We start from the raw sequence: 24,905 nt of genomic DNA on the forward strand, positions 1-24,905 counted from the left end.
AAGCACTCGTGGGCATCAAAGAATTCAATCATCGCCAAGCACAATTGCAGGAACCCACAAGGGGTGTTTCGATATGTAGCTTCACCTCTGCACAATTCCCTGGCATATCAAAACTAAACTCTGCTCTTGGTAAAAATAATGCATTAGCTATCACATGATCTTAACCTACAGTCTAGCTTGAATTGGTGTTATTTTCCTTTTATTGTTCGTTTAATCAAAAACTGAGCTCCTCCAGTGTGCATCTGATGTCCGCAGGTAATGTTGAACACCATTGTCAGAAGTTTTCTGAATGTGCACCTGATGTCCACATTTAATATTCGAGCACTGTTGTCATCTAAGTCACTACAAGTCTATTTTAAAAAGAGTTTCCTTTTGTTGATAACTAGTGATTTTTGATTATCATTTTAAACAAACCTTACCTGACGTGCTGTTTCCATCTATACATCGTCATCATGGGCAGCAAGGAAAGCAACTGCGGGTTCTGGAGAGGCTGTTTCCTCTTCTTGCTGACTTGTGAAGCGACTGAGTGGCGAGCTCTGCTTAAAAACAGGCGCTTGAAAACCATTTATTTTCTAGCACTTTCAGTGCATCTTAGCCTGGCATGATTCTTTGATGGCATATATATGCCTCAATGTGTCAGATGAACTAGGTGAAGTAAATGAACCAAAGGAACCTTTGGGATCCTAGGTAAAACACATAACCATGGTGTGTTCTGTTCAGGCAGTGACGAATAGTCACGTATTAAAAACATGCAGACAGCAGTTCGATCTATCCTAATACATATATTGCATACATTTTTTACAAAAGTGTCAGGAAGTTATCATGACATTTAAGTTCAGAAAATATTCTTTTAGACAAGACAAAATGCTGAGGGTGTTAGGATAGCACTTTTCTGAAACCGAATCGAATACGATAGGCAGTCTTCAATATGAATGAAATAGCAAAAGAACTGAATGCGAATAGAATATTCACTGACTGTTCACTGCTTGGCAAATATGCTTAGAAAATGAATATTTGTGACAAACAGCACAGTCCGAAGAGCAGTGCTATAAGTCACGGAGTTCAAGCTGTAGCTGGTGAAAGATGCAACACTGGTCTCCACTGGAGAACACACAATACAAAGTCAGCATATATTAACTTTATGACTGTCATGCCATAAGCACAGGAGAATGACCTTTTGCTACTGATGATGACAGCGAAATAGCACGAGGTCTCAGTTGAGAAGGACTTAAGTTCGAGCCATTCCTTCCAACATCAAGCATGAAGGCACGGTTTGTTCAACTTAGCTGAACCCTGTCACATCATGCAATCTTGAAGGCCATGTATATGAGAATCTTGATTGCCACCATACGAATGGACAGCGTCATGGCGCTAAACCTTCCTTCTTGCACACAACAAACATGGCTTATCATACTGCGCAACATCAGAGAGGGTCTTGTTTTGGAAACACTTCTTGAAAAAATGGTACTGTATGCCCTATTCGAGCTTCAGTTTGCAAAACTATTAGAAAATTTGAAAACAAATTTACTTTGTTTAGAATAATTTTGAATGTGCACTATTTGATTCGCTCAAAGGATATTTGAGGAGGATATTTGATTAGCTTTTTCATTTAGAATATTTGCACACCTCTACAAAATGTAATTACATGCATGTCAACGTGAATCCGAACTGTGAATGCCATAGCTGAAGGAATGCAATGAAGTTATGTGCAGGTTTTATGTGGAGCCCACAGTTGACCACTTTCTGCCATGCGATTATTTGTTTGTCACTTTACTCTGTATCAGTGTATCAGGCAGCAAAAATGCAATCTATGTAGGGAATGACGAGAGGACTAAATGTCCATCTTAAATACCAGGCACAAGTATTTGCAAGAATAGAGAATGCTTGTTCTTCGCATATATTCTTATTGTTGATTTGCATCCAGTGCACCATATACAGAGCTGTGTAGGTATTACCATGCCGACATGTCATGATACAACTTCAGCTGTGCTGTTTCGGCACTGTGAACGTGTTTGTTTCCCCCCCTCGTAACAGTTGTTTACAGTAAACGCATGTCTCTTAGCTGACCCAAATTTGGTGTGTACACAGGCATGCAGTAACAGTGAAAGTAATGCCAGATAAAGGTCTATGACAGCCACGTGAAATCAGTGTTCGCAATGCAAGCAGCCCAGTAATAGCTCAAGATAGCGTGATTACTCAGCACAGTGAAATGCAGCTGCAGCCAGCTGGCTGCTTAAGTGACGGGACCAGCAGCTGGATGGTGCCACTTCTCTAATATGGCAGTGCGCATGAGAAAAAGGTCCATTTATTCACATTTTCTTTGAGTAAAGATTTCAGTAGCTGGTAAACTGATATGTGTTTGCCTTTCTGCTCCTGTGCTGTTTTTGAGCACAGTTTTTCTTTTCTCATGAACTGTGCTGGTAATTTTGAGAAGCTCTGAGGCTGGTACAGCTTACAGCTTTGCTTGGCTCTTTTCCCCATGGGTGCCCTTTTCTCTCTGTGAATGTGCAGTGCCTTTGGCGAGTACGCCCACTGCGTGCGCACGGCCGTCCAGGTAAAGTGCAGCACGGATCGCAACGCCCTCATCGAGAGCATCATCCAGCAGACCCTGGACTTTATCGGGCTGCACTGTGACAACTACTACTATGGGTCGAGCCTGTGTTCGGCTGCACCGTCGCTCACATCGACGGTGACCATGGTGCTGGTCCTCACAGCAGTCTCAGCCGGCCTCGCCGGGTGGCACTGATCTCCTGCCTTGCATCGCAAGTGCGTAGTGAAGAGAACCAGGACCTGGCCCAGTGTGCTGCTTCTTGGGAAGAGTGAAGGGAGGCAGGACCTGATTTCGATCTAAGTCCACCCTGAGAACCCTGAACAGGGCAGCTTGGGTGGAGTGTCAGTTTCTTGTTGATAGCTGAGACGCTTTCATTTTTGGATCTATCTGGCAGGACCAATTGACTCGTGGGCCATTAATTGGGGGACTCTGGTCATCAGCCCACTCAGCTGCATGTAACTGTCTAGTTGAACTGGCTTGCGAGCTCATTCCCAGCTTGTAGCTGGCAGGTTTCACTGGTTCCTGGCAGTTGTAACAGATGCAGTGAGGTTACCTACTTGGACATTTTCAGCTTGAGCGAGCTGCCTGAAAGGGCCAGCACATTTTTTTTCTTGACGAATGACAAAGTCGCTTCTTGAATTTGTGTCACAAAATGCTTTTGCAAGGAGCCTTCAGCTTCCGCTATGGACCATGAGGGCTGATACAGTGAGTATAAGCACTTAGTCAAGCTGAAGGAGGATCAAATCCAAAACCATTCGTGAGTGGTGTCATCACATGACCTGGTGTGCTAACTGACTTTGGGAATGGTAGTTCTGCACAAGTGCGGTTAGCAGGTTGTGCTTTTTGGATGAGGCAAACATGGTCTGGCCACTGTAAAAAAATTGGTATGGGGAGAATGTGCCCAAGCACTGAAGGTGTCAGCATGGGTGCAAATTCTGTCAGACTAGTACTGAGTGATCCACGAAAAGAAGGTGCATGCTGTTAAACTCCATCGGATAATTTTTCTCATGAAACAATGGTTCTTTGGCTCTTTTTGGGTATATTAACGTTTGTCCAGCAGCAAGAGATGCATTTATGGCTGAGAAAATCAATTAAAACCTTTCCCAGCACTAAATTAAAACTAGCGATGTCTACACGAAGAAAGACTGGTTGGCACTGTTTTCAAGTGAACGGTGATGTAGCACAGTCCCCGGCATCGGTGTCCAAAATTCAGTGTCAGCGCATGCAGTTTACTTATAAATTCAGCCGATGATGGCGACACCTGTATTTCATTTTTTCTAGCTTATATAGCTTATAAAACCTGTTTTCTGTGAGAGTGATTTCTTTTTATTTAGAATGCCGTAGTCTATCAATACAGGCCAGCTTTAATTTGACCTCAATGTTCCTTAAAGAGCGTGCACTCATGGTATAAATTTATTCATTTACCCCATTAAAAGTCTTAACATAGAGAAATAGTACAAAGAATAAGACAAAACACAAGGGTTTCTGTACATCATTTTTTGTTCCCAAGCCCCTTTCTGCCATTTTTTTTTTTCCTGGAAAGAATCAGCCGGCCCATGCCAGCATATTCAGCATTTATGAAACCCAATTTTGCAGATTGCATTGAGCTTGCCTCAGCCTATGACTCAGAAACAGTGGATATTAGTACTTGCCATGTAATTCTTACTTTGCTCCAAATACGGTGCCTCCATTTTTGTATTTGGTGACCAGGAGAGAGAGAGAGAGAATTGTATTTATTTGGTGTAAAATTTCATCCTGAACAGTTCCTTGGCCTGCCTGGTTAGCGGGATTGGAGAGTGATGGAGCATTGAAAGAGTCACCAGGGTGGGGAAGTTAGGAGACGAGGGTGTGGGTGGATAGATGCTGAGACCTTTATTGATATGGGCACCTTTCCTCATGGCCGATATTCTATTATGCTCATCCATCTGCAGGCACACTGCAGCAGAGCAGTACGATGCACACAGCAGGGGCACAACATTTTCTTGGGACTGACATAACATATTATAAATAAAAACGCAGCATATGGACGGGAGTAGAAGGGCGAAGACAGGACGGTTGCTACACTTACAACTGAAATTAATGAAATGCGACAGTAAACCACACCCCATCGCAGAGCAACAACACGCATGCGCATAACATAAAACAAGGTAAAAACAAATTGATAATCTTAAAATGTGTGGAAAAAGATAAAAAAGACGGGCAGGTGTCTAAACGTGAGGCTGGGTGAACATGCCTCTTCACTTCGCCAACAAACTGGAGAACATGTACCAGTGCATTGCAAGAAGTGCAATGGTTGTTTTCCCCTGCTTAATAGTACTAAGATTGTAGGGCGTGGTAAAACCCAATTGGCTAGGGAAATCTTGGAAGCCCAGGAAATTTCGAAATGTAGTGAAGGCACGTGCATTAGTACCCCATCTGTGTATATGATGGAGAAGGAATTGAAGTTTTTAAAACGCACTTGAGTTTTCTTAGCCCCTTTTATTATCTATTGCTCTTTCTCTTTTCTCCTTTTTTATCTTTTTCCACATGTTTTAAGATTATCAGTTTGTTTTTACCTTGTTTTATGTCATGCGCATGCGTGCTGTTGCTCTGCGATGGGGTGTGGTTTACTGTCGCATTTCATTCATTTCAGTTGTAAGTGTAGCAACCGTCCTGTCTTCGCCCTTCTACGTCCCGTCCATATGCTACGTTTTTGTTTATGTCTGACCAACTGGCCCCTCAGTATACTCTGTTAACTGACATAACATGCATAGCTTGGCGACCTGCGTGCCCACTGCATGTCAGTGTTTTAGCCTAAGGCCACTGCACATTACGGACTCTGACATCATCAGTTCCTGAAATGTATGTATCAGTGTGGACTAGCCATTAAGCTTGAGAAACATGGCAGATACTGCAGTTTGTTACGTTTTTAATGGCAACAAATTCAAAACTACAGGCCGTCTGTCCTGATGCGTGTCTCTTGGCTTCTTTGTGCTGTTTCAGAAACACTGGTTATGAACAAATGTGTGAAACATCAGCTGATGTCAGCTGACCAGACTTCCCGTCTTGGTTCTCTCGGCAGTACATATGCCCCAGACCTCACTGACAGCAAACTTGTCATGCTAAAAAAAACAAACAAAAGCTGGCAACCATTGCGGGGCCCACAAACTGGAAGAGCATTGTGACCCAGGTGAAAAGAAGGTCTTATTTTCGTTTGGATTATTGAACTGGTACCCATACTTTTCTAGCTGGAAACCTTGAATTCTAGCTGGAACGACATCTGCTTCTAGCTGAATTGTTGAACCAGAAATCTGGAACAGCTCTTGCTTCGAGCTGGAAAAGTGCTTCTCCAGCTGAAATGGGTACCCCCGACTAAAGTCTGTCGAGTCACGATTTTTATCTGGGAAAACAATAGCCACTACATTTAGCTACTATACTGATGTTTTGTCAAGATGCGTGAGTTATTCGTGCCCAAAAGAATGCTGACTGCATCTTAAATGCAGGAATGAACATACCACTGCTCCTGACATTCTAGAGGGATCACTCAACTAGGCAAATGATGAAATGGTGACACGAAAAGTGCACACACTCAAACGAAAGAAGGTTGGCATAATCATCATCTCTTTGTTTTTATGGCTTGAGCATACTTGAGCATTGAAATAATGTTGTGCATTGCTGCAAAAGTGAGCTTAATTGTTTACAAGAATTATTATGTTTGAGCTATATCAAAAAATAATTGCTGGCTATCGCACGGCTTGAGCTATCCCTCCCTTTTGCAGTGAAGGCCTTTGCCCAATACACAGTGGGAAATGCTTATCATATCACCATAAGTATTTTTGTGCTGTAGTGCAACCAGAATGAAGCGTAAAAAGAAATATCCGTAAATTGTACCCAGAAGGCATTGCTGCCGTTTAGTTGGTGATGGCTAATTCTTCAGAGAAACTCCATTCATCATTGAAATTTCTCCTCAGGATTTCTCATAGTCAGCATTTCAAAAAGGATCTATGGTTAAGACAATGTAATTCTTGTGGCAGGAAGCAAAGAATTGAAAGATGGGATATGTCTTACTAAATTAATGCAGCAGTGCATTTTAACACACCTCTTGCACTCATGGCAAAGTGTTCACCTATGAAAACAGTTCACTTCTATGCGAGTGGAGCAACTGAAGCAGCGCGTAATGTACATGCCGATTCCAAATGAGCCTGCACTTCTGTGCTCATTATAATGAGCTTTTACTGGCACTTGCTTCAAAGAGCTCTAGGTTTTTATCTTAACTGTACTTCTACTAGACAATATAGAGAGGGATGGGAGGTGGTCACTTACACTCTACAATTTAGTAAGGCACAATGCTTATTAAGGCGACATTCCTTACATGATGTTTTCTATTTTTTTTAATCTCTTTGTGTCTTCCGTCCTGAGGTACATGACATGGTGCCGGCCCATCGCTTGTGCACATTCACAACAAATTATTGCTCACTAGTAGAAAGATATAAAAGAACTGCATATTCTGCTTCAACAGAAATAATAAGATGTTGCTGCATACTGGCTTCGAATTATAAGTTTAAACCTGTACATAATGTTCATGTCTTGCATGCACTGCCTCTCTTTTTGTACCATCCTGGTGGTAGCTTGGTCAGACTATACTAAACTAGACATTACCTAACAGCAGTCGTTTATGCATTTCGTCAGTCTAGAGGTCTGTCTACAACTGAGCCAGCCAGTATATACATATATACATGTATGGCTGCAACTTGCACATGAGCAAGATGTTGTGGTTGGGTTGCAGTCATGTTTTGTGCATCCGTAAATGTCACTGGTTTTGTGGTGTTAGTAGGAGCAGTGCAAAGCAATGCTGAAATGTTGTGTGCCAGTGACAGAGACTGCTTAGTATTTCTGCTGCCTTCATGCTGGCAAGAAAGCTTAGCCATATAGTTTACAGCACTCGTTTTCAAAACAGGTAATACTCAAAACCAATACTTTTGCCTGGTTATCGGAAATGCATACTGATTTCTGACTGCTCCTTTTGAGTGACCTTGTCACACCTTTTCTCAAATTGTTACGAGTGCGAGTAATTGCAGACTTGTCTGCTTTTCTCGGCCTATGTGATCATGTGTTTGTCACACCATTTCAAGTTCTGATTCTTTGTGTGCTGTGTAGATTCAATGTAACTCGCTGTGACTGCGATGCAACTCACTCTACAGCAGCACATATTTCAATTTGGAGGTGAAAAATATCGGAATTGATATGCAAGGGGTAGCTACAATTTTCCTGGAGCGAGAGCAATACAAAAATTGGGCAACATCTTTACCTTGTGACTGCCTAATAAGCATTGAATTAGTACATGGATGCATTTGTAAACAAAATATGCAGCCGCTTGCAAAAGAAGTCTGCTTGCAGGAGGTGCTATAGAAAGTACTTCAGTAGAACTTTTTAACCACATGGTGCAATTTAATTTTAAAAGGAGTTCATACAAACAAAAAGCAAGAACATGTAAGATGTGACGATCACGATGAGTGTTAGCAGCACTATGGTCTTGGGTTCCTGCATCCTCTCCCAGTCAAAAAAGACCTATTGCAATCGGCTAAGATCAATGATGATTAACCGGAAGCCAATCTGAAGCAGTCAGATTTCTATTGGTTCAAGTAGTGTTTTGGCCTGTTCCAATTAGCCTGTATTAACTGGGCTGCCTTTTCATAAGCAGTAGCCCATTTTAAAATTAAGTTAGGGAAAAATATTTGTTTTAATGCCCACTGTTCATTGTCAAAGCTTACTCTAGCATGGAGTACATAGCAAAGATCTGTGATGTTATGCAAATGTATGCGCATTGTCAAAAATGCTAGCTTTCTAGTTACTGACTTTGATATTGCATGCAATTTTTCCTGTGTCGTTTATTGAATGTCACAGCGCGTGAACTGTTGCTCTCTATTGATGCTGTCTCCATGACTACTCGTTTCGCTATATGCTTAGAAACTGAATAATTATTTTTTTTTTACACATCAGTGTTAACAGTTTGATTTTGAAAGCTTGCTTGCAATTTGCTTCAAGGTCAGATTGGCGCATAATGAAATGTAAGCACTTTCCTTATTTTGATAGCTTGTCCTTGGAGTGAATAATTTTGCTTGAAAACATGTCATTAATGTATACGTAGAGACTGGACTTTTCGGTTTAAACTGAAGAAGAGCTGAGAACAGTTCGCTGAATTCAATTTTCAAAATTTGATTTTAACTGAAGAAGGTCGGTGCCCTTGACATGCATGCTGAAGCTAGCTGGCCACCGAGTAGCAGTTACACTCAGTCAGAGGAGTGAATAACGAAGTTATACTGTTTGATTAAGTAGCACAGTTGTAGTTTCCGAGGTATTGCTCTACTACCTTACATGCCTCCGGAGCCTGGGAGGCTTCACATCGTTGCTGAATATCGTCTGCTAGCGTAGCACTGTTCACTGTCAGCACCTGCGTAGGGCAGTTACTCCACTGAGCATAAGAACGCTTGAAACCAGGCACAAGAGTCATGAAAAAAGTGTCATGTTCTGGTTACTGCAACAATTAAGTAGCAGCTCCATCGCTGTTGTCTACATGCAGACCATGCGATGTACCGCCCTCTCGCTCAGCCTACTGCAATGATCCAGTGGTGTAACATGGTAGTCCACATTTTAGAAATCAGCTTCCACTTGCGTATTTGTCTTGCAGTTCCATCGTTTCATTTATAGTACATCCTTTATTCCTGATAGCATTTCCATCTGCAGTTATAAGCACTGCCATAAATGCTTTACTAGTAATTGGCAACCATTTGTGTGTTAATTCCTGGAAAAATAGAAGGCTTGCTTAGGCTGACAAGGAAACCAAGCGAAACCCTAAATAACTTTGGACATTGAAGGTATACCATATTATATCACTGATTGGTAATCCATCTGTAGGAAATAACATTCACTAAAAAGAGACAGAAATTACGTTTTGAAGTAGACACCAAAAGAAGTCTGCTCAATTTTCAAAAAATAAAAACCAGAAAGTCAATCCTCTATATATACTACATTCTGCTTCAAGTATATCCTGAGCTGGCCTAAACCTTGAAAACTGCTTTTCCACTCTAGTGTTCATGGACAGGACTGCTTTCACCTCTCAATAATTAAGCTCTAAAATGAGCACTCCAAAAGGCACAATGAGAGATTAATAATGTGGGTGCTTGTTTTCCTGAAAAAAAAAAAGGAAAAATGCCTCTAAAATGCTCACTCGCCGCAAAAGCAGTCTGTTTACAGCAATAAGGAGACATTCTGCATATTAAAATGAGGTGCAGTGTACAGACCAGTCTTAATTTTACTAAGCCTATTGTTATCTGTTTGACAATTTCTCAGACGAATCACAGTGTTCCAGGGGATGGTGAAAACAGAAATGCTTTTTTGACTTCTTCAGAATCTTTGTTGTCATGAAAAGAAAAAAGAAACCTTGTGGTGCATGCTGTCTGTCTTGAAACAATAATGTTAGGTACCTAAATAAAGGCAAGTTCTTTGTTGTCAAGTAGTCAGGGTAAGCTTTTCATAAGCACACCATTTAAAATGAATGCGAGAATAAAAGATGGTTTAGGAATATGCCTTTTAATTAAGGCTCAGAGGAATATTCTGATATTCCTGTCCTAATACTCTCAAAGAAGAGTTCTATATGATACATGGTTCCTAAAGGGACCCTGAAATGGCTTTGATGGTCATATTGTAATGCAACAAAGTTGTAGGCATGCTCTTTTTGAGTATTCGAGTAAAATTGAAAAGCTATGCATATAGAGCACAATTTACAAGTAATTTTGAAAAATTGCCGCTCACAACTGACTAGTGTGGCACCTCACCATGCATTCTTAGACGCCCCTCTCCCCCTGGCAAACGGGATAATCTGGACGTGCCTTTTCATTAGGCATACCCAATTGACATGGGCATGGCAGGGCGCGGTCGCGACCTATTTTCTTAAATTTTTCTGGTGTGCTGGCATGTATGATTTGGGGTGGTTAGAGGAGTAGCATCATTTTTAATAACCAATATCTTCGGTGGTAACGAAGCTAGCTTAAATATTTTTGCGGTGTGGTGATGAATGATGGAATACTGATCGTTCGTGCTCCTTTCCTAACCTTAGCATATATTGTTTCATAGTCCCTTTAAGGCGAGATGCTCAATTTGATTTGACCTGAAAGAGATATTTCTAACTCCGGCTCTGAGTCATCCCACCAGGCTATAGACCTAGCATTATTTAGTACCGTGGCAAACAGGCTTGTAAGCAGCCCTTAATGGGAGAACCTGTTGTAACCATGTGTTCTGTAGCTGTAGAAGCTAGTGCTGTAGCCAGTTGTGCAGAATCAATTTGGCTTGCTTTGTTTAAGAGAAACAGAACTCCAAATGCTCAAACATGCTGTTTACTCAACAGCAGCGGTGCACCCTGCAACCATGCACCCTGTAGACTGTCTCAGAGGCATGTATCTGAACAGTGAAAAACCTCTCATGTAGTATTGTGCACATTAATCTTACTTTGTGGTGGAGTTACTTTTTTTTCCTTTTCAAATGAATGTTCATTAAGCCTATTGTCAGTATCTTGTGAATACAGTTTTGCATTGCCACTTTTGTGATTAGTATCTTGTTTGACACTGCTGCAGTGGTAAACACAGAAAGGCCACACATTGTTTTTTGTGGCTCAGAGAAACAAAAATGACTTGCTAGCTCAATGTAAAATTGTTTGTGTGCTTGTTTCCGTCTAAGCAAAAATTTTTTGAAGCAGAGAGCCTAATCTTCAGAGTCATTTGGTGCATTATAGTTCATTTTCTGTGAAGGCCTTTTTATGCACATTGATTATCTTATCCGATGACTGCATGTGTTTGTGATAAGGTTGTTCTTGGTGCTCGCCTGTATATATACTGGAGAGAGAGGGGGGCAGGACCTAGTTTTGGAAACAGTTGTCCTGCACTTTCTTCACTAGTAGCGAGTTTGCTGGGCGCTGTCTCATAAGGGAAGAGGCTTGGTCGTTGTTTCAGGGTTCGAGCAGAGATGCTCCTTCTAGTAGCACTCTCGTTCGTTGCTGTTATTCTCTTCTCATCGAGCCCACAGCTGTCTGGTGGGTGTCCGAAGTACTTCAAACAAAAGTGTTCTCTGTGGTGATAGATTGTGAGCGAGTGTGTGGCATTATCTGTCTACTACTCATGGCTGTTTGTACATAGCGCATAATGTCATATCGCGAAGCAAGCACATGGACTGGCACACGCATATATCAAAATCGTTTGCCACAGATGGCGACACTGCACCCCTTGGTGATGACTTGTTAGCCTGCAACACTGTTGTTTGGTCATCGTTGCATTCAGTCTAACACTCTGTGCTGAACACTCGCTGATACCTGGCTTAAGGATGCAGAACTCAGAACAAGTTTTTGTTACAAAAAATGGCATTGTGTAGAAAAAAGCTCCTGTATTAAAAAAATAACAAACATGCAGGAACTTTCAAATCAAAAATGTTGAGCTCTGAAAAGCTGAGAGTGCATTTTTTTCTTGCTTTGCGCCTAAATCACCAAACGGTATGGTGACATTGGTGCAGACATAGGTGATGGGGGTAAGTGAACATGTGCAGAAGTCTGATGTCTGTTGTTTCGAGCAAGGTGGCATGCCTTCTTTATTTTTTCTTCTTTAGAATGCAGTGGATACTGTGAAAACTTGCATATGCATTGAATTTAGTTTGCTGTTTTTTTGTTCCATTCTTACTATTCAAGAATAATGGTCTGGTCTTGTTACATGCAACTTTTTTTTCATATGATGCACTTTCCAAATGTACATTTAGCTGCATTGATTGCCACCTTTCTTCTTGTGCAGCTGCAGCTGCTTTTCAGAGTATTATTTATTGTAGCCCTGGCTCCGTGACATTGTGTTGCAGAGGGATTTTTCTTGTGGCTGGAGAGCTTTGTGCAACTGGATAATGCCTGTCATGTTTAGGTCAAACTTTTTTCAGCTCCATGGCATCAAGCAGGCGTGTGTCACATAGCAAGCCCTCTTCTATGAGTAGTGCTGCATGCAAACATACTTTGCATGCCTACTTCGTCTACTGGCCTGTGCCAGTCACGATTTTTGATTTGTGCAGCCTACCTGTGTGCAGGGTCGAAGCCATGGTGTGTACACTCTAAACACAAATACGCCTACATGGGTGTAAAAAGGGAGTAATTTCTCGTCTAGCATGTACCCTTCTATAAAGGACAGCATACTCCATTTTTACTCCTTTCTGTTTGGAGTGTATAGGCAATGCATGCATACCGAGCATGGTGTGCAGGCTCAGGGTGGCATGGTGATGTTGCCAGTGCACAAAAAATTGCTTGTGCTGGGGTCTTTCGTGAATTTAAACTTCACGGGACCAGAAAGCCCCTTTTGTTGAGCTAAGAAACATGACAGAGAGACATCTGTTGGCCCAAATCCTATTAAGCATGGTGCCCTGTTTTGTTTTCAACAATTCAGCAGGTGCGTGAGGAATTTTTATCTGCTACAGTTTCTGGGCACACTTTCAGTGATGGATGCTTCACAGGCAGCAATAATTAGCCATTACTTCTCTTTTATAATCCTACTGCACACGCTGGTACAGGCAACGTGGAAAGTGAGCATCAACGTTGGTCAATGTCGACAGTGTCTCAAATCTTTCAAGACACAATGAGCACCGGTGATAAAAAAAGCTTCTCTGCATTGAGAGTTTGAACACCATGGCAGTTAGCTTCAATCTAAGGTTAACAATGTACAGAGTACTGAAAGTTTTAAGGTTTTGGATTAATGACATTCCTCGGCAAGTCTGTCTTTTCATGCTGGTGCAGTTGTACAGATAAAGGTGTGGGCCTCATACATATGTGCTGTCTGTCCATTGTATGCATTGTGGCTGCTATGGTGTACTTCATTCCCTGATTTTTTTTTCTTCTTTGAAATGCCAGGTCTGGCGCAGTTGACATCAGAGATGGAGACCTGTTTCTTCCCACATGTTCGCTTGTTAGGGCTCTGTGTTAGTGCAAAAGTCAAATTCTGTAGCCGCTTTTTGTCTGAAGCAAGTTTAAAATGGTGTACGAACACAGCAGCATTGAAGCTGCAGTAGTGTTTCCCGATAGGCAGGCCATATGTAATTCTGTGCTGTTGTGCATATTGGAGATATCACAATGCTTTCAAGGCTTGCTTCTGTCAAATACTAAGCCATTGATGACAGGCCTGGTCGCTACAGAGAGAATTTTGTTATGTTTCACTGCATCGAATGTAGAGTTTCCTAAATTACGGCCAAACATAGTGCACTTGCAAAAGTTATTCCTAAGTTGGTTACATGAGAAACACTGGCAAGCGACAACTCTGATTCGCAGCACTGTAATATTAATTCCAAAACGGGTTTCAAGGCTGCATGCTAGGGAAGGAATTCTATTAGCGTCTCCTGTCATAATTCATATTATTAATTGATTGTAAGGCCAGGAATTGTTTTCTGTCTTTTTACTGGTGTAATGTGAAGGCTGCGAGTACACTGCAGAAACTGTTTTGTGTAAAAGGCGAGACATGATACCCTCTTTATACCAGCCTTAAACTAAAGAGCCCTGACAGAGCAGGTGGGACCTAACAGTTTTTTTGCCCTCAGTACTCAACTGCGCCTGCCTGGTGCACATGTCGCGTGTGTCTCAAATACCGAATATGCAAAGACAACGCAGGTGCCTTAGAAGGTGCGGGAGACGAAGTATTTTTCTATTTTTGTATAACCGCGAAGTGGCCTGGCTCTGCATGTTGAAGGTGGATATGCCACTCCTTAGGCCTTGGAGGGCGGATCATACACGCAGAGCTGGCTGGTGTATGCGCTCAGAGGCATGCGCCGTGTTGTCTGTACGAATGACGAGTGCTCTAGTGACAATGTAGATCTTTCTTGTCTGTGCTTTTCATTCTTTTTTCCTTGTGCCCTTTTTAGGTTGTAAAACACTTGAACACATTCCTCATGCGCGGTTACCAGTGTATTTGTAGATTCAGTTTAACCGTGTTGAAACTCTGTAAGTACATACACTGTTGCAGTTGAATAAAGGTTTTGAGATTTTACGACGTTTGTCCTGCCTGTGGCACGACTCACTGAGGCATAATTTTCTTTTTTGCAACCAAATAACTGACAGCGCACTACCATCATCTAATGAACATTTTAAAAACATACGTTTCGGATATTACTCGCATCCCACGGACATCCACAATTGTCCATTTGAAGTTTAATATACGTATCATACTCTACAAAATGTTGACGTACATAACAGTGTTAATGTTCACTCTACTTGTGTGCTGGTCGAAAACTGCTCATCACTGAAGTTGCAAATATGAGCACTGTAGCTGCTTATTTCAAGACACTCGCCTGTGATGTTAGTGTTAAACCTGCGGCTAGTGCCTGAACACTAGACAAGTTGAAAAAAGCAGTTTTCACAGGAACTGCACTTGAACAGATTGACTCACTGTGATAATTTGTAGTCTAAATGGGTTAATTTATTTATTTTTCCCTCAGGCTATTATAACTGTAAAGAAGAGTACCACAGAACATGAATTGAAACACCAATACAAAAATGGTTCAGTGCAAAAGTAGAACAACAATAGAATTAACAACAGTAAGAAGACAAAATATCAACAGAAACACTAAAAGCAGCAAACAAAATTAAAAATGTGTGTGGTGTAGGAGACAGTAAGCATTATGACAGTTGGTTGAAATCATTAGATGAAAAGTTGAATTAACTTTGTTTTAAAGTTGCTGGAGTCAGTTATAGTTGTAGCTACTTGTGGAAGACGATTTGATTTGGTACATGTTCAGCGAAAGAATTAATATAAGTAGCAAATTCTAGGCCTAGAGATACCACTATTCTGCATATGGCCTGTACTAGATGAAATGCAGTACGATGGCTGTAATGAAAGCGATTGCATGCGATGATTATAGCGATCATATCAAGAAATGGGCGCAAATGAGATACCTTGCTGCGTACATAGAGCAGTGGGAGGTTAAGGGCTGACGTCATGTAAGATACATTGGCTGCACGATGACAGACAGTATGAAGCAAGTGGAGCGGATTTGCAGAGCCTTGCACAGCGGATATGCACAGCCTTGTTGTATTGGAGTAGTATATTCCTGGGGTCCTATACAGAAGCGGCTTATTCTGAGGGCAGCCACGTAAAGTGGCTGTGTCAAAGAAGATGGTGCTAAGAAAAATGTCCAAAGTAAGTATGCTAGCGTGTGCAGCTAGCTTTTGTAGTAATAATGTTGGTGGGCTCCAAGACGTAATAAGTTTCTTGAAATAATACCACCGAGAAGGATATCTAGTATATATGATGACACTTGATTGAGAAAGTAGCCTGGGCATTTTAATGAGCTACACCTGGATATATTTTGCATTTGAAAATATTGCCACACTGTTAACCACCCCAGTGGTGCCGCCATGCGGTCGAACTATTATCCGCTACTTGCATAGCCTCAGGCTTTCTAGGGGCGAGCGGTTTCTTTGTCTTCCTCTCTCGACCTCTCTGCTGCCCTGTGCATGCCACCTAGTCTCACTTAACCTTCCCTGTGTGCATCAACCATTTATTGGGGACATATTTGGCGGAGGCAGTGCTTATAAAGTCAGGGGGGTCTCGGAACCGCTACCAGTATTGACAAGGGATTGAACTGAATTTTATTGCTGAACATTTATACAGAGCATGTTTGAAACAACATCTGGATCCCTAACCTAGTTTAGCTAGGGATCCATGCAAATCATATCTAGTGAAACTAAAATCCAGGAATAAGAACGAACTATTTACATTACACATGATGAAGGCTCTTGCATTCAAATAGAAAGTTCAAATCTACTTAGCCAGTGAAGTTATGAACTAAAGAAATATGTATATACATTCAAATATAAAACTACACAATCCGGCATACAAAGAAACAAATTGCACAGAAAGTACACTCTCATCACTCCGATTTATATATTTTTTTAACAGGACTGGAAAATTACTGCTTTGATTCACATCATGTGTAAGAGCATTCCGCAGCTTTGTCCCCACATGAGCTATGGTCCTGTTCTCCGTAGACATTTTTCGTCTTCCGAAGAAGGAAATTTCCATGTGTAGCGCTACGGGTGCGATGTGATGGTAAAGTGAAAATGGATGAGTGTAACAAGTAATCGTCCACAAGACATGCATGTACCATCAGTAGAGTCTTGTATTCAATAAGTGATTTTAGTGGTAGAATATTCATGTGTTTAAAAAGAGGAGCAGTGCGCGCATTAGAGTTCTACTGTGTGATGAACCGAATTGCCCTATTTTGTAAAACCCTTAGTGGCTCCAAATAACACTCGTAGATGTGACCCCAGGATTCAATGCAATATGATAATTGGCTTTAGAAAATGGCAAAATAAATAATTCTCAGTGTGTCTTTGTCAAAGTACTCACGACATTTATACAGTGCAAAGCATGCAGCACCCAAGGTTTAGGAAGTGCCTGAATGTGGGCCTTCCAGTGCAAATTCTCGTCTAGAATTACTCCGGGATATGTGACCTTATTGACAGGTTCAATAGGATTACCCAGCCATTGCACTGCAGGCGAATTATAAGGAATTATTTTTATTGGGCTCGTAAATATAATGTATTTTGTTTTATTAACATTTACAAGGAGTCTGTTGGAGGTAAACCAATGACTAAAAGTGTCTAAATCCCTGTTAGCCGTACTAAATAGTTCAGATGCGCACTCATGTGCACATGAAAGAGCTGTGTCGTCAACATACATGAAAACAGAAAACTGTTTGGTGAAGTGTGGTAAGTCATTGATATACAATGAGAAAGAAATTGGACCAAAGAATGAACCCTGAGGCACGCCCACAGTAATTGCTTCAAAATCAAACCTTGTACCACTCAGTTCGACCATTTGTTATTAAGATAACTTCTGAAGAATTCTATGCTAATCCCTCTAAATCCATAACGCATTAGTTTCCCCAGCAAAATTTCATGATCAAGAGTGTCAAATGCTTTCTTGATATCCAAAAAAATTGCTAGGGCTATATTATTACCATTTAAAAAAGAGTTGATTGTATTTGTTAGAGATATTGCTGTTGTTCCGGTAGATCTGTTTGGTCTAAATACGTGTTGATGAGGAGACAGTAGGGCTTCTAGCTCGAGAAAAGCCTTAACTCTGTTAGCAATGAGTTTTTCAAACAACGTGTTGACACAGCTTAGAATAGAGATGGGGCGAGAATTCTCAACAATGTTTCGGTCTCCATTCTTGTTTATTGGCCCTATTCTAGCTAAATTAAGTAAATCCGGATAGGTAGCGGAACAGAAGGCGAGGTTGCAGATTTTTTTGAGTGGAACACGTAAGATATCTATGCATTGCTTTAGCACAAAGGAGGCGATTCTATCACATCCCATAGATAATTTGGACGCAAAAATTATGAACTATGGAGACTATCTCATCCACTGTAATACTGTGGTAAGCAAAGGTTGCTAAAATATGCTGTGGAGGTGCGAGGTATTCTACGAAATGACAGCTATTTGCTGTTTTTGCACTAACAGTGGAAAAAAATGCATTAAATATTGAAATAAGACGCTCAATAGATATCTCTGAGACTGATGTCAGGCAAAATGAAATGGTCGGCTGCTGGTTTGATACCTGAGTTGCTGATTTTTCATGTAACCTTCGTATTATGGGCATTTTTCAGTACCAATTGTGAACAGTGCTCCAATTTGTGCAACCTTATAGCAGCTGTAATCTCAGACCCCCCGCGATAGAATGTAGAGACTGCATGAATTCGAAGCAGGCAACTATTTTTATTCTTCTCTATGGTGGTCGAAACATTTCTTCTCTACAGTTTCAAAAATTTCACCAATTTTTAGAAAAGGATGATCAACTTGTTTTCTAATACTGTAGAAGCTTGGGCAAGTTGGCGTGACATGGTTTTTCAGCAGCGCAGGGGACAAAGGACGTGACAAGTGCACAGACACGTCGCTGAACTTACAACTGGTTTATTGAGGTGATTTTCACTACTTAAATACAGTGACAACGAATCTCAAATGAAAAGACAGATACACAAAACAGATTGACGAAAATGACAATTCCTGAGCACAGGTCTACAGTGTCACAAGACCACCTGCGCACGTTTTACTATTCTCATCAAGGAAACGTGTTTTCTAATTTCGTTGATCGCAGTCGCGGTTTGCCGCGCCCGCAAGCTTTCATTCTGCCTCAGAGTGAAGGTTCTGCCACCGGAAGTTTTAGCGTCCTTCGGAGGACTTCGACCATCGAAGAACCACGGCATAAGAGTCTGCAAGATCTTGCGATCAGAGTGGCGCAGGCAAGCTAGCCTCTACAGAGAATGGCTCTTCCTGAGAGCACACAGCGGCACATCTTCGGCTCATGGTGCACTTGAATGGCGGCGGTGGTCTCAGTCGGCAGACAGGACTACGGAATTCTTATGGCAGTGCGCGCTGCCGCAGCTTCGAGCCATCACTAAGAAGACGCATCAGGAAAGCTTCAGTCCGGTCCACACCTATGGTGAAGTGTCCTTGCCGGAACAAGTACTAGACGTCCTTAGACGAGGACCAAAGTTCGCCGTAGAACCCAGGCGATCGGCACCGGAACTTCTTGCGATTATGAGACAAGTTTCCAGCATATAGCAGCGGCCCCTGAAGTGGACCGATGTGTTTCAGATGGAGTGGACATTTTGGCAAAGTGTAAACCTACCAGGTGTAGAATTCCAATCAAATTCACCGTTTCGTTTTTAAAGAACAACTCGCTGACCCTATTACAGGCTGATAAAGAGGGAGGTTTTGCTGTGATGCCAAAAGGGCTCTATTTATCGAAAGCAGAAAATGCTATCAGTTCAACTTTCCGGCAGAGAAGCGATGTCGCTCTAAGTAAAGTGAAATCCCGAGCACAGAAAATGTGTGCACAAATGAATTTGGAATCCCTAGCCAAGTGTATAGAGAAAAGCAAGGGGTCCTGCTTAAAGATATTCTTCACAGCCAAAACTCACAAGCTGGACTGCGCCCACTTCGAGCGATAGTCACCGAGGATGGCACATGGCAAAAGTCTGTCGCGTTATTTTTGCAAGACAATTAAGCTGAAACTCTTAACCATTGACGATCCCTTTTCAGGTGAAGAGTTCTAACCAAGTCATCGCTTTCTTGCAAGAAAACCCAGGGAAAGGCTTTTCGGCCTGCTCTATCGATATAAAAGATTTATATATTATTCCCTTCCGCAAAAGAAACTGCTGGCAAGCGTTGAAGAATGCATTGATTCCTTTTGTGTGGTAGCTTTCCAGAATTCTGCAGGCATCAGCAATAGCAACTTCTTTGAACTCCTTACTTTTTACCTTAACTCGACATTTTCCATCTGGAATGAATCTGTTTAGCTCCAGAGCAATGGCGTCTGCATTGGTTCATGCATAGCTCCGATACTGAGCGACATTTATCTCGCGCACCATGACAGGCTCCTTGATAGTCAACTAGACGAAAGCGTGGCTCGTGTTTTTATGTTTGTAGATGATTTTTTAGTTTTGATGACATGTGCAGTTACTGACGCAGAGGCCTCGATCTCGACAGTTTTATCAATTTTTCACACCTGTCTTGACCCTCTTGTTTTGACGCATGAAACGCCTTCTGAAGGAAAGTAACATTTCTTAGATCTTGCCATGTGCCTCAACAATAGCCATGTGTGCTGGCGTTACGAGCCACGATGCCAGAAGCCCCTCACGCCTTTCGCTTCTGCACATTCTAAGCTTGTAAAGCGCGGCATCGCAAAGTTGTGTTTAAGAAATGCCCTAGAAAAATCATGCCATCATGCGATGGCAGCTACCAAAATCAGGTGGTACGCTTACAAGCAGCAGGATACCCTTCCGACCTTCTGATTGCAATATCAGAGAGCCTGCTAAGAGAAATCATTCATTCAGGCCGCAGAGATTCCACTGAAAGGCCCAAGGAAGAAAAAAGAAAGTATGTGGTTATTCCTTATCTACACCGCATTTCACATAATCTGAAAAGGGTGGGAGCGCGTGCCGATGTAAACGTTGTTTTTTCCGCGCCCGATAAGCTCTCCAAACTCTGCCATATTGTAAACAGCAGCAATGAAAGGATGGTTGGCTACGATAAGAAACACGAAAAAAGGTTTTGTACTATGTAGCAGCAATGTTGTGTACAGGTTTCCGCTTACATGTGGCAAACACTACACGGGGCAAACTGGTCGTTGCCTCAACGACCAGCTGCGGGAACACAACAACGTGAGCGGCACCGCTTCCCGTCACCTTGGCATTCATTGCAGAGACTGCACAAAGGAAAGAAAAAAGAACAAAAAACCGCCGTGTTATCCTGTTTTCACTCAGTGTCGAGTGCTGTCAGATAATAGAACAAAAATCACTCGTGAAATCATTGAAGCTCATGAAATTCATAAATTCAAAGATGAATGCGTAAGCGTCGCCTCAATAGCTCTGTCCGATAAAGAACTACGTTTCCTTGATGAGAATAGAAAAACGTGCGCAGCTGGTCTTGTGCCACTGTAGACCTGTGCTCAGGAATTGTAATTTTCGTCAATCTGTTTTGTGTATCTGTCTTTTCATTTGAGATTCGTTGTCACTGTATTTAAGTAGTGAAAATCACCTCAATAAAGCAGTTGTAAGTTCAGCGCCGTGTCTGTGCACTTGTCACGTACTTTGTCCCCTGCGCTGCTGAAAAACCATGTTTTCTAAAACCTGAGACTGAGAAAAATAAAAAGTTGGCAGCACTACGCAAAAGTTGAAGGTAAAAGGGAAACTTGTAACCTTACACGATGAGTCAGTCCAGAGCTGGACACTCAAAAAGGCTACCCAATAACAATGCTAAACACAGCGCAAAGTCTCCTCCCAGCTACCTTCATGAGTTAAGAAAGCTTCCAGCCTTACCAAATTCAAAACAGCTCTAAGCCATTTAGTATCTTTCTTTCTTTTTCCTGTCTCTAGGAGAAAATTAGTGATGTTTCTAGTTTTCACCTACTTTTGTTTATTTTCATTATGTACGTATGCAGTCCTTTGTACACTATTACTCCCCTTTCTCTAAAACACCGCGTAAAGCACACTGCCAGCAAATTTTTCTCTCTCTCTTGCTTAATATATATATATATATATATATATATATATATATATATATATATATATATATATATATATATATATATATATATATATATATATATATCCAGTCCTGAAGAAGACCGCACCGCGGTCGAAACGTTGATAAATAAATCTCTCTGTAGAAGTGCCCACTTCTCTTTTATATATATATATATATATATATATATATATATATATATATCCACCTGTGCGTGAATCAACACAGACCGCCCTTCAATGTAGCAATACATTAAAGGGTAGGGGACACCAAATTTTTAGGTTGTCCGTTTGGGACTTAAATGCTGCGTAGTGATTCTATAATCATAGAACACGGTGTTAGAAGCATTAATATGCATTAAATTATTTATTATTGTATTATTTACTCGGCCAGTTTGGTTTTGGTTCGTAGTTGCCAGGTTTTTATGTGACGTCATAAGGTGGCAGACATGTTTTCGCCACGTGAGCACAAAGAACTGTGACGTTTATCGGCAGGCGCATCGTTGCTTGAAAAGCACGTGCTACGCATGGACACGCACAGTCGGACCTGGCGCAAGCCACACGCCACAATGTCATCCAGTGCCTCCGACTCTGAGCAGGACGAATGACCTGAATTTCATTTTGCCCCGGATACAGACGATGATGAAGATGACAAAGACGAGAGAGAAGATGAAAATGAAAATTGGTTTTTGGGCAAAAGAAATGGTGCAGTATCTGTCTCACATCAGCCTATACCTGAACTACGCTGTAAGGGGAGGGATAAAGGAGGGACTAAGAGAAGAAAGGAAGAGGTGCCGTAATGGAGGGCTCCACTTGGGGATCTTTAATGTGCACTGACAATGCACAGCACACGGGCGCCTTTTGCGTTTCATCATCATCATCGCCTCAATCTAATTGCGGCCGCTGAGGTCAGGCTTGAAGCCGGGTACTCAGGCTCAGTAGCCAAGCGCCCTAACCACTGAGCCACCGCGGCGGGTGGGAGAAGATGCTGCGACTGCAAATCTGGACAACCACATTGTGTTTGACCCGCTGGCTAGCGATTCAGAAGAGGAAAGCGTCAGGCCTCAGGTAGTCCGAATTGAGCCAGCAGCAGCTGGGTACAGACGCAATGTTGACTGGTAATTAAGAAATAATGTGGTTGACGTATCACTTTGCTGTGTTTTTAGAGAATCGTTTGCGTTCACAATATCACAGCATCCAAGCAAGCGTTAGCTAGATCTTTCTGTCATTGTATCAATAGTCGTCACTCTAAAATCATGACGCAGAAACAACCAGTCCACGGACACGTATACTATCGATCAAAATATTAAGAGATGCGTGTTTTCGGAAAAAAAATATACATATATTTACATTATTGCACCTTTACCTCGAGAGCACGGAATTGTTCGTGCACGTCTGGGCTATAACTACGCGACTGCGCGCAAAAAAAAGTTTTGCGCACACTCATGTCCTGTAAACTTTGATCGCACCTCAAGTTTGCCCCCAAAGCACAAGCGCCACCTATCCCTTGGCGGTCATTTGCGAACTTCTGTCGGGGCACGTTGCCGGCGGAGCGCATTGAGCAAGCAAAATCTCGAATGGTACGGATCCTGCTCGCACCACTGGCACTCTCATTGTGAGCACGTGCCGTCCTGCTCGCGAGTGCACAAAAGAGGGGTTGCCGCTCGTTGAGTCATGGCTGGAATTTCGCGACTTTCAAAAAGTGTAGAAACTTATTGTTTAGTTTGGGGCTGTCACAATAGTTCCCTGAACACCAAGAGCCAAGAGCTGCCAGTGGAATTCTACAATTTCCTGGATATGTCCTACATTCTTGGAAAAGAAAGTTTAACTTTGGTAAATTATTATTAAGGTTCTGTAACGGAAATATTGAAGGTAATGATTCATCCTTTCAATGTGTAGCAAAATGTAAAAAAATTTTTTTCCATCGCTCGCGTCGTGCAGTTGATGATAAGCAAAAACGTCAATAGCAAAAATAAAAATGCATGCTTGTAGATGAGAGATTGTTATAGTCAAATCTTCCCATATATGAAAAAATGCGTTCATACACTCTTTCCTGTTCAAAACTGCCTTTGTCTGGAATTGTAGAGTACGAAATGCTTGAGAACGAGAGACGGCAAGCCTGGATAACTGCTGTGTGCAGGGTGAAGCGAGCTTTTTTCTCTTGCTAAATATGTTTGGTATGTTGCACATGTAATGCTATTTCTGACCAGTTTTTGCTGTAATTCACTAAGAATGCAGTGTTTAGTAGTAGAGCTCGCGCTAACGAAACTCATTAAATTTTTTTATCTAGTGAAGCCCTCCGCTGGTCAGGTAATGCAAAAAATTATTTTGCAGACTGACATCAACAGGTGCGTTATGCAGACGCATGTAAGGCAAGGTCCGTGATCAACGAATTGTTGTGACGTGTGATGCCCGGCTCCCGAAGTTACTTTACATGTAAAAAATTGCTAAAAATAAAAGTTGCCAAAATGTCTGCGTTCACATCAATGAGCATTTGCATGTGAGCAATGGCTCTGCAAATAAATTGTTTTGGCATGTGCAAGCGCTCTGACTGCCACTAAAATAAATATACCAGCCGTTTATCTCAATGGCAGTGATTAACCAAACTAGAGCATTTTTTTTCTGTTAGCAATAATCGAGCAGCTGGTAGGCGCATTTCTTGCGTGCTTTCGTTTTTCTCTTCACCCTCGCATATCGCCTTATGGCCACTTCACTTTATGTTCAAATAAAAATTATTTTCATCATTATGCAGCAAAAAATGTAAAGGAATTCCAACTATTTGGCCACCAGAGTTGCATGCATCGAACTGCTCAGCCACCCAACAAAATTAAGTATTTTGAAAAAACGACAGTGCCAAAAAAAAAAAAGCTATTTGCCTGAAATTCCACATCTTAAGTGATCATGCCATTCATTTGCGACACACATTTCACTGTTACGGTAACGGCGTTTTCGTCAACAATCTGCCGACGGAGTGTGCCTGATCCACAAGCAGTTCTTCTTTTTTCAAGTTTGTGCTTGGGAAAAAATTTCACTGTCCACTATTTTGTCGAATCTACATCTTAGAGTGTATACATTTTCTTAATCCTCTGAAGCTTGTCAGCGTTCAAGCACGAGGGAAAAAAGCACGCAACTACACAAACAAATTTGTAGGCAGGCCAACGCGTGCAAAGCATATGCAAAATTTGCCTTTTTCAAGAGAAAGCGCGCTACTCGCGCAGCTACTCAATGGGAGGGGTGACCGGCCTGCCCAGTCTGCGCCGATGGGGCCGTATGCAGTGGCGGCGCC

The 24,905-nt window shown here is 41.8% G+C and overlaps 1 protein-coding gene across 4 annotated transcripts in view; it reads left to right on the forward strand.

Annotated features, from left to right (window-relative positions):
* The window catches only part of LOC144106439 (uncharacterized), a 348,487-nt gene extending 333,907 nt beyond the window's left edge, over positions 1-14,580 (forward strand). For 3 of the 4 annotated variants that reach the window (XM_077639252.1, XM_077639250.1, XM_077639251.1), the window contains exon 7: positions 2,512-4,011. In XM_077639252.1, the coding sequence (XP_077495378.1) occupies positions 2,512-2,746 (235 nt within the window). In that variant the 3' untranslated portion in view covers positions 2,747-4,011. Of the gene's footprint in view, positions 1-2,511 lie in introns of all 4 variants that reach the window. The other variant, XM_077639253.1, reaches the window with a different exon arrangement.
* Positions 14,581-24,905: the final 10,325 nt, after the last annotated feature.

The sequence above is a fragment of the Amblyomma americanum genome, chromosome 10 (genome assembly GCF_052857255.1).
Source record: "Amblyomma americanum isolate KBUSLIRL-KWMA chromosome 10, ASM5285725v1, whole genome shotgun sequence".
Lineage (NCBI taxonomy): Eukaryota > Metazoa > Arthropoda > Arachnida > Ixodida > Ixodidae > Amblyomma > Amblyomma americanum.